The 10752-nt window shown below is 48.0% G+C and overlaps 1 protein-coding gene across 1 annotated transcript; it reads right to left on the bottom strand.

Moving 5' to 3' along the window:
* Positions 1-1124: 1124 nt before the first annotated feature.
* Positions 1125-10622, bottom strand: LOC134015555 (ephrin type-B receptor 1-like; the record flags this gene model as incomplete). Its single annotated transcript, XM_062455099.1, has 5 exons — positions 10513-10622; positions 9504-9568; positions 5279-5401; positions 3523-3770; positions 1125-1340 (listed from the first exon to the last, which is right to left on the bottom strand). Coding segments are annotated over exons 3-5 (576 nt in total), but the record flags the coding sequence as incomplete, so codon positions are not given.
* Between the last annotated feature and the right edge of the window lie 130 nt (positions 10623-10752).

Raw genomic sequence — 10752 nt, 5'->3', positions numbered from 1 at the left:
TTTCAGCATTTTCCCCTGCCTGTAAAAACAATTGACCCAGCTAAAGAACAGGCCCTGGTTTTCCGGCACAAGTCTCCTAAACATATTTCTTGTCTACAGCCACTCAAACCATACATCACCAACAAAGCCAAACTCATTCATCTTCCTGTCTCAGACACAAGTCAATAAGTGGTATGGCACACCCACATGCGTAAACATGCACACACGCATTCAAGCCAAAACACACTCACACACATACTATGGACATACACACACACACACACACACACATACTTGGAGCCCCTAATGACGCGCCCCTGGTGTGACGGGGCGAGTGCCACAGAGTGTGTTGTGAATTACAGAGAGGAAACACAGAAGATGAACTAACGATAGCTGCTAATAATTACAGATCTGTAGTGTGGAGGAGTTAATGAGCCGGCCTGCACCTCCCATGATGCCCCAGTAATAATGGATGAGGAGCAACAGAAAGGGGTAGAGAGAGAGACACAGAGAGAGAGAGAGAGACAACAGAGAGAGAGAGAGAGGGAGAGAGAGAGAGAGAGAGAGAGAGAGAGAGGGGGAGAGAGAGAGAGAGAGAGAGAGAGAGAGAGAGAGAGAGAGAGAGAGAGAGAGAGAGAGAGAGAGAGAGAGAGAGAGAGAGAGATGGTCCGGGGGAGTGAGGGAGAAGTGGAGAGGAGAGGGAGCTGTCAGTTTGAGTGGCCTGGGTGCCCTCTGGGGTCCCTGTGCACCTCCAGCATGTCAACGAGAGAGGCCCTCTCTGGAGGCAGCACGTCTCCACGCTAATGAAGATGTGACAGGCTGCCCGGCCGGCCGTGCCTAGCGGAGACACCGAGAGAGGAGGAGGGGAGGAGCCCCGCGGACTGAGAAAACAGGAACGTGGAGAGGGGAAGTGGCCGAGAGTGGATGAAGGAGGTTTCAACGCACAAAGAATGGGGAATGATGTCTGCGTGATGGAAAGCTGGCGGAGACACAGTGGTTTGGGAAGGTCGGGGATCGTTCCAGACGGTGAATTAGGGGGCCGCAGAGTAACACAGAGCGATGAAAACGGCGTGCATGTACATGTACGCCCCAGATAGGGAAGCGTGCGGTGGGGCGTGGCCTCAGGTGACGTCAGGGCGACTCACCAGAGAGCTGGTGTAGCTGGGGTCGGAGGTGTCATCCTGCAGGTAGCGCGACAGCCCAAAGTCGGACACCTTGCACACCAGGTTGCTGTTGACAAGGATGTTGCGCGCCGCCAAGTCGCGGTGGACGTAGTTCATCTCCGACAGGTACTTCATCCCAGCGGAGATGCCTCGCATCATCCCCACCAGCTGAATGACGGTAAACTGGCCGTCGTTTTGCTGCAAGACAGAAGGAGACAGGAGGGAAATGAGTTTCCAGGTTGGCATGTCGCAGGCTGAAACCAGTGTGTATAAGAACGTCGGGATTGCCATGGTGAGACTGTACGAGACTAGACAAGATGAATGGCCGTCTCTTCTGAATGTTTGACTCTTACCCACGGTTGATGTCCCTGTGCCAGTGAAAACAATCTTACAACAGTTGTAACCACCTGCAAGCCAACTTTCATCTTTTTCATAATTATACACCTGAACTGGTTGTACACAGGTTTAACTACAGCCTTTTTAGGGAACTAATGTGCTAGAATTAAGGAAGGATATGATCCACCTGATTAATTCAGTTCTGAGTGGGTGAGCAAATCCTTAGAAATAAACACTTCACAGGTACTCTCCAGAGCCAACACACAGTATTGACTTCCTACTAGATATCCACTGTGTTATCACTCTAAAAACCAGTAATCAGTTACATTCGTGCTCCATATATAATTTCGACACTAAAAGCGAATGCATGCTGCATTTTTTGTGTTCATATTTTACAAACAGTTGTTCAGGTTAGCTATTTAAATACATTCTCAGATGAAGATATTTCATCTCAAAGCCATTCACCAACAAGGAAATCATTCGAAGATTTATGGTAGTGTTATAAATTCAACAGAAGCCAAAACATAAATATCTACATTTGATTGTTTATCTCATGAGTGGTCTAAGAGTGGTTATTATCTCAACCCATACAGCAAGAGTACAGGTGTGTTGATTTAGTGCCAAAAATCTAGTTTAGTTCAAAAGCCCCAACATGAGAAGAGCGTTCTGCCATGTGCCTCTGTGCTATAGCGTTCACAGTATCCCTTTACGAGGAGTTCATCTGGACCGAACTGCTTCTGGCATCTGCATTCAAACTGGAAACACAAACCCGTTTATGTTGCAAACGATTCACTGGGGGTCCTTATTTTTGGGTGTATGCTCTCTTTAATGTGTCAGGCAGTTTAAAGCATCATTCTGGCATTGTGAAAACCAACTTTATCTGGTCCCTTGTTCTGAGAGTAAGACTTGGAGCTGTTCCCTCCACACACGTATGTCCTGTGGGACCCGGCTTCCAGATGAGACAAGCCTACAGACACCTCCTTGTCACCACAAGCAGGAGGTTAGGGCACAATCGGGGGCAATGGTACAAGATGTGCTGTCATACCGAAAGTACCTACCGAAGTGAACACACTGACAAACAGCCTTAACCTGCCCCCACACATCTATTTGAGTACGACCTACTTCCTGTACAAAGGAAGTGGATATTTCTGGTCCTTGTGATTTTGTGTCGCTTTCTCCTCTTACTTCTTCCCGTTGACACAGAGAGCGCCTCTCCTCGTTCATTTACTTTCAACAACATATAGGAGGCGTTTTAATTTTGAGAACTCAATTACAATTCTTGAGCCTCAGCCTCACTATATGTGTTTGTCAGAGGAGCTTTAGAGGCCAGAGTGCTGGCGGACATCTCTGTAAGTAACATGCACACACTGAGCCCCAGACCCAGCTCTCCTAAGTGCTCAGAGGAATAGACTTTGAACCCGCAACATACTAACAAATAAGAGGCTAGGGGAGATCGATGGGTACACAACTCGAATATGGCGGCTAGCAAAGCCAACTTCAAAGGATCCCTTTAAACCAGCCCTAGATCAAAGTGGAGTGGAAAACCAATCCACAAGATTGAGGGAGGGGGAAAAAACTGCCTGAATATTGATTAAACTGCATGTCAGTGTGATGCCAGCTGCTAAAGGGAGCGGATAGTCCATTAATGACTGGGGGTGTGAATGAAGAAAAAGGTGGAAGACAACATATTTTTCCAGATACACTCAAATGAGGAGCACGGGAACCTGTGTTGTGTTTAACGGTGGTCTCTGTTGCGGTGAATTTTGCTCTGTGTCAGATTCTTGCACAGAATCCTTAGTTGTTGTTCTACACAGGCACACACTCCCCAGCATTCCACAACGAGGACAACTTTGATTGGCATTTAGCTGCAAAGTGCAGATTTAAAATCATCTATATTAATGTATTATCTATATTTCTCTGAAAGACGTTAAAGAATGAGCTGATTGAAACAACTACTGGACAGCCAATCAAAACCTACCACCCTGTGAGGTGATCTTGCGTTGACCAATAAAAACACAGCAATTTATGACATGCTACCACTCACCCTGAGGAAGGAGTCCAGGGCTCCGTTCTCCATGAACTCTGTAACTATCATGACTGGACGGCTCTTGGTGACCACGCCTTCCAGCCTGATGATGTTGGGGTGGTCGAACTGGCCCATGATAGAAGCCTCGGACAGGAAGTCTCTCCTCTGCTTCTCCACGTAGCCTGCCTTCAGGGTTTTGATGGCCACGTACATCTCCCTCTTCCCTGGGAGCTTGAGACGGCCCTTATACACCTCGCCGAATTCCCCTGGGGAGGTGGGGAGGGAGGGAGAGAGCGAGAGAGAGAGAGAGAGAGAGAGAGAGAGCGAGAGAGAGAGAGAGAGAGAGAGAGAGAGAGAGAGAGAGAGAGAGGTATGTAGTACAGCTGTATTTGAGGGCTATGGGAGCTTGTGCGACACAACTCAACATGAGGAGATCAAATCAGTCTGCTGTGGATCTAGCTGCAGTTCTGGTATGCACTGTATCTGTCATGTTTCTTGGCATCTGTTGTCCCCTGGAATAAAAAACATGGTCTGCACTCAAAGTGAAAGCTGTATGCAGTAGACATATTTTTAGGTACCTTTATCTTAATGCTCAGGGGATTGTCTCATTTTGGACCTGAAGTCTTTTTCAAAGTTGTACCATATTCAGACCGAAATCAATTCAGACATGCAGTACAGTACCTCTCATGCAGAATAATAGTTGTGGTTTTACTTTTCAGGTCCCTCTGAGATTCTATCACTGTCACTGACTCATCTATCTTGGAGCGTTATCTAACCAGGGAATTCACAGATAAAGAACAAAAAACAAAACAGTTGAATAACAAAAAGGCAAATGTGCTCGAACTTACGTATCTGCAATCCCAGTGATTAATTATCGGCAGGGCTCAGCAGGCTAACTGCCGAGATACCACATTGAGGAATACAACTAAAACGGAAATCCTTAATTAGCAAGCCTCCTCTCCTCCCTCTGACCCCCCCCCCTTCCTTCCCTGTCGTTTTCCTCACACCTCAGATGCTGAGCCGCACGGTAGATGGGAGCTATTCCAGGTCTCTGCGCTCATTGCCAGGGGGAAAGAGGGCGGGGGGTGGGGGGAGTGTTGGGGGAGAGGGGAGGGTGGGGGGAGAGGGGAGGGTGGGGGGAGAGGTTGGGGGGGTGAGGGGAGGGTGGGGGGTGAGGGGAGGGTGGGGGAGAGGGGAGGGTGGGGGGAGAGGGTGGGGGGGTGAGGGGAGGGTGGGGGGTGAGGGGAGGGTGGGGGGAGAGGGGAGGGTGGGGGGTGAGAGGGAGGGTGGGGGGTGAAAGGAGGGTGGGGGGAGAGGGGAGGGTGGGGGGAGAGGGTGGGGGGGTGAGGGGAGGGTGGGGGGTGAGGGGAGGGTGGGGGGAGAGGGGAGGGTGGGGGGAGAGGGTGGGGGGGTGAGGGGAGGGTGGGGGGTGAGGGGAGGGTGGGGGGAGAGGGGAGGGTGGGGGGTGAGAGGAGGGTGGGGGGGGAGAGGGGAGGGTGAAAGGTCGAACACGGAGTGAAAGGCCGGAGTGAACACGGAGTGAAAGGCCCCTACCCTCCTCTCACCCCCCACCCTCCCCTCTCCCCCCACCCTCCTCTCACCCCCCAGGAAGCTGACAGCTTTACAGCTAAAACCCCTGTGCCTGGAATCTGGAGTCTACGCACACAGACTAAACTGAACTCTCTTGTGGACCCTGAAACTGGACAAGTGCACTTCTAAGATGACAAACTCGTTTGATCCCAAAACTCATCCGGAGACAGTCTACGACCGTTACCTGCCCCGATGACCTCTTCGATCTTGACAGTGGACACGTCGATCTCCTTGGCGAACTCGCGGACGGCCTCGTTGGGGTCCTCGTAGGTGAAGGGGTCGATGTAGATCTTCATGCCCGGCGAGCCTGAGAAGTGGGTCGGGCAGCCGAGTGGGGAGGGGCAGTTAGACATGTCGGGTCGCAAAGAGAGCTCTAGAACAACCAAGTGTTGATGTGAATGTCTGGAAACAACCGTTCATATGAATCCATTCATATTAGTATATCAAACAGCTATTATTCATTGTTTTTCAGTTATTATGATTCAGTGTTTGATTATCTTTAGATGTGGACTGCCAATGCAGTATCCTTGATGAACACAGTATTCTAATGCCTTTACATGTGTGAGGTCATATATTAACAACATATAACAACATACATAACACAAATCGAATCGAACACTCTCGTCAATACGAATGCATTGACTTTTGAGTCAACACCCTCGAGGCTATTTTAAATCGAACACGGTTCGTCGACAGAAAAGCATGTCTTCACCAGGATAGTGTGCTGGGACAGCAGGTTCAGACAGCATGGAGATGCAGCTGGAGTAAAAGGGACAACTGCACAGCTGACATCTCTCTCAACAGCCTCCTCTGTTCCAGAAACAAGCTCCTCTCTCTACTGTACAGTACTCCCATCACAGCAGATATCCAAGTGGGACTTTAACACCAGGAGGGCTTACATACTGTTAGGTCCACTCATAAGTGTGGACCTGTAGAAATAGTACCGACCACTCAACTCCCTACCAACAAATGGTGCCTGATGAATCGTACTCAGCCGACAGAAATTAAGCAGGCCGGGTCGAAAGAGAGAAAGAGAGAAAGGGAAAGAGCGTGCGAGGGCATGAGAAAGAGAGAGCGATGCGAAACGAGAGAAAACAACGTTTTCTTCTCTTCCTCCCTTATCTCTCTCTCTTTCTGTACGCCAGCAGTCTCTGCACTTTGATAGCGGTGGAACAATTTCCCAGCCGCCTCTCCCCATAGGAGCTCATAAAGAGATTAAAAACCCCAGGACTATCAAGCTCTTTGTGCCAGCCTGTGATAGGTGAAGCCAGCTCAGCAACCAGGGATGGCTGCTTGTTTCTGGGGCAGATGAGACAGGCAGGGGAGGTGCAAGCAGCCCTTGTCAACACAGCCGTGTTGACACACACACAGACACGCACGTCACAGCACAGACAGACGTCTAATTATTCTTTTCCGCCTTGACACTGAGGGACACTCTTCAGATGGGTTTGTCTGATCAAAAAAGCCCTGTTTCAAATCAAACCCCTTAGTTATCTCCTCAATTTGTCGAGCTGTGTGTGTGTGTGTTCGGGTAGTAGTCTCTAGCAGCAACAAGGGCTGTTCTGTTCTTGCTGGGATCAGAGAGTTTCACCTTGCTCTTGACAGAAAGCTGTGTCTAGTTAGACCATTAATTGCCATGGAACCCATCGGTGAAAATCTAATTGCTGATTAGAGATTCCATACAGATTGGATTTAAACTAATTCATCAGTGGGGTTGGGTAGCTTTGCATTCCATTAAGACATTCTAAATACAAGAAACCTTTGCAGCAGCATTGCTGGGGAGGAGCTTGAAATCTGCACATGAAATGTCAACACGCAAACACACACTCACCAAATAAATGAAAAATGCTCATGCGCACTTACACACGCGCACACGCACACACACACACTTGAATCCATTACTTTTCATTTCACAGACCCAAGCCCACTTTCATGTATAATTCAAATTGCAAACAGTTTATTTCCTCCTCCCTCCGGTGCAGGCCTGTTTAACTGGACTCATCTTTTTATGGCCCACAGATAAAAATAAATACAAGCTTTAATATTTCATGGCTCCTTGATCTGAACGTGAGGGCAAACGCATCCAAACATCCATACACCAGCTCTACTTTTAGCCAGGCCTATAAAACAGAAGACATGATGGTAGAGGGCGAGTGTGTGGGTCTATACTGCAGTGCATTGTAGGTAAAGAGGAGCCCGTAGATCTCCCCCACACACTCAGCCGTTAGGCGGCCAAGCACACACGGGAATATGTCGCATTTTTACGGACAAAAACCAATCCACACAGTAAAACGAAGACTAATCAGATAATGAATCTCACATCTGGACTCATCTACACAATAGTTGTAAACGGTTTTAGAACATGTGGTAGGGTACAGCGTGTTACAATTACACAGCGGCCATGACATTGTTCTGTGTGATCTGCCTAACTTACTATATACACAGTAATCTACTTTCCCCGCTCAGTAAATACATTCCATGCATGAAACCCCAGTTAATTAGCGGGTATTTGATGTTGAAAATCTTATCCATCACACACACTGAGACTCATTAGAGGAAGATAAATCAGTCTTGGATCTGCAAATCACATGGGGATCAACACAGTGTTCGTTTGGGATGGTCAATCAATCTGTTCTTTTTTGTTTTTCCCCTTAATTAAGATTATTTAAACTTAATCACTGGAGTGACTGGCTTCTCGGAGTGCTAATGAAGTTGGTCCAAATATTTGTGTTAACTTTAGGATGGGAAAAGAGATGTTGGCCCCTTTTTGTAAACCACTCAAGATGGCCAGTATACAACCGGACTCCAGGTGCCAGGTTTGTGTGGAGTCTTAATGTTTGTGTGTGTATACTGTGCATCAGTGGGTGTTTGTTCTGAATAGTGGTGACAGGGGTGTTTAAGGTTTGGTTGATGAATAAGTTTGAAATGAAAAGTCATTAGTCTGCATGTGAGGGTCTGTCTGAATGCAATGAGATGTTTGTTATATATCTGAACTGGCATTGATAAAGTAAGTACAGTAAGTTGTTGATGCTGGATGCAGTAACTGGTAGAGTCAGTACAGTAAGTATATGCTGGTGTTTACTGTGTGGTAGCAACATGTGCTTAATCCGGAGTAAGCTCCATTTTTCCCTGAAGCTAAGTAAGATGTTGTGTGGTGATGTGTGTGTGTGTGTGTTTGTGTGTAAAGTATGTGTGTGAGTACGTGTAGATGTGTTTTCAGAGCCTTCCTCCACCTCCTCTCCACCTCCTCTCCCCGTGTTCCCCTGTAACTTCCACACCCTTTCCCCTCATCCTCTTCCCTCCAAGAAGTTGAGCCAACATACAGTCAATAAAATGCCATTGCAAAAAACGAAATCCAAAGCAAATGGCTTCTATGGTTGTGTATACATCAGCCACAATGACAAAACCCTTGGTCTAGAGTGACAACACTTGTTCTTGTGTTCCAAGGATGGATTAAAGTGTTTTTTTTTCATTCTGCCTTCTCAGACACACAAGCTTGCACACACACCCACACTAAATGCAGTAATTACAAAACCGTCAGTCAAAACCTGACAGAAACAATCGAAAACAATCTATGGCTAACAGGGTTATTATTGCTGCAGCGAGTTGGGGGAACTAGTTCTGTGAATGGGAGCACTTATCGTGTTTTTCTGTGTTTTTCTCTATACACCAAATTGCTCATTTGATGATTAGGGGCTGTTAAGAGTCACACATCTTTTGTTTATTTCCACCACTTATGCTAATTGCATTTTGGGTTCTCAAAGGAAGGCTTGCGACAGAATGACTTTTTTGATGGTTGCAATCATTTGCCTTCTTCTCTTCCTTACATCATCTTAGGTTTTTAATGAGCCACAGACATCACCGAAGTGGTGTCAGAAAAGGGTTCATGTTGAAAAACGTTTTGGCATGTCAGGGCTTAGCCAAACCCCCGAGTCAGCCTTCCTGCTTCTGGACGACCTGAACCGAGTACACCTTCTTTCTCCTGTGTAAGTGTTTGTAGCCGTGCCAGATTGACTCAGCGTGTGTGTGGTGTGTATTTTTTTGACTGCACGTTTCAGTGCATATTTACGTGTGTCTACGTGCGTGTAATCATCCAGGCCTCTGCCGGTCAAAGTGAGCGAGTATTACATCTCCATTATGTTTCACCGCCAACCGTCAGAGATGAGTGTCAGTCAGTGTCATTTACAGCAGGAAGGGGACATTGTGACAGTCACTCAGAGCCAGCCTGTTAGCTACCCCCTCCTTACCCAGGCCCGGAGTGCTATCACATAAAAAATTGAGTGCATATATGAATATAGTATAAATGTGCATGTGTGCACATCTGTATACGTGTATATATATATATACATTAGTTTAAGAAAAAGATATGTTTCATCATATCATACAGCTAGATGGGGGAAGGATCTCACCTCGTCCTGTGCTGTAGTGCTGCAGCTTGTCACTGTACACCGCCTCCTTAGTGTAGGCCCGCTTCCTATGGTAGCAGAGAGAGAGAGAGAGAGAGAGAGAGAGAGAGAGAGAGAGAGAGAGAGGGGAAAGAGAGAGAGAGGGATAGAGAGAGAGAGGGATAGAGAGAGAGAGAGAGAGAGAGAGAGGGATAGAGAGAGAGAGGGATAGAGAGAGAGAGAGAGAGAGAGAGAGGAAGAGAGAGAGAGAGAGATGAGAGAGAGAGAGAGAGAGAGAGAGAGGGAGGGAGAGGGAGAGGGAGAGGAGAGGGAGAGGGGGAGAGAGAGGGAGAGATAGAGATAGAGATAGAGAGAGGGAGAGGGAGAGGGAGGGGGGAGAGGGGAGAGGGAGAGGGAGAGGGAGAGGAGAGGGAGAGGAGAGAGGAGAGGAGATGAAAGGAGGGGTAGAAGAGAGATTATCACGGCCCGTGTGTCACTGAGGTCTGAGAACGACCCATCTCAATTGAATCAGAGGCCGAGAGTAAGCGCCACCAAACGAGCTTTATGAAAATGAGACCAATTAAATTAAGCTCAATAGGATGTCTGTGCTTCTCATCTGTCGACCTGCGCTTCATCATCAAAAGAGGCTGTCCTGTTTGATGGACGCCTCGCTGGAGCTGTACGACACTGCGGCAAAATCTACTTTCATTCTCCCAGAGAGCTAAATGCAGACGTACAGATTCATTTGATCAGTCTAAGGGGTCAAACCAGAAGAAACCTTTCAGATTCAACCTTCAACTAACCTTTCCCACCACTGCTAATTCTCCTCTTCTCTATTCCCCTCTGAAGACCTGTGTATTTCCTTCAGCTTTTATACTACTACCCAAGAGAAGTGTGTGTGTGTGTGTCTAATGTCCATGAATGTGCGCGTGTGAGAGAGAAACGCGAAACGGCGAAAGGAGCACGACGCAGACGCCGCAAGAGGCGAGAAGGGGGTCAGGTGGAGGTCAGGTGGAAGTGTTTCCAGGTGTACCTGCTGCAGACGATGGAGATGGCCACCAGGGACACGATGAAGACCACACCAGCCGCCGCCGAGCCCGCAATCAAGGGCAGCTGCTCCCTCAGCTCCGACTTGAAGTCATCTGGGGGGAGAGGGGGGGGGGGGGGGAGGGGGAGGGATGTGTGTGTGTGTGGAGGAGAAACAGAGAGAGGGAGGGTGAGCAGACGTGTTTGAGTTGTGTGTCAGGTTGCGTGACAGGGATACAGAGACAGA

The sequence above is a fragment of the Osmerus eperlanus genome, unplaced genomic scaffold (genome assembly GCF_963692335.1).
Source record: "Osmerus eperlanus unplaced genomic scaffold, fOsmEpe2.1 SCAFFOLD_665, whole genome shotgun sequence".
Lineage (NCBI taxonomy): Eukaryota > Metazoa > Chordata > Actinopteri > Osmeriformes > Osmeridae > Osmerus > Osmerus eperlanus.
This window is presented reverse-complemented; position numbering and strand designations above follow the sequence as displayed.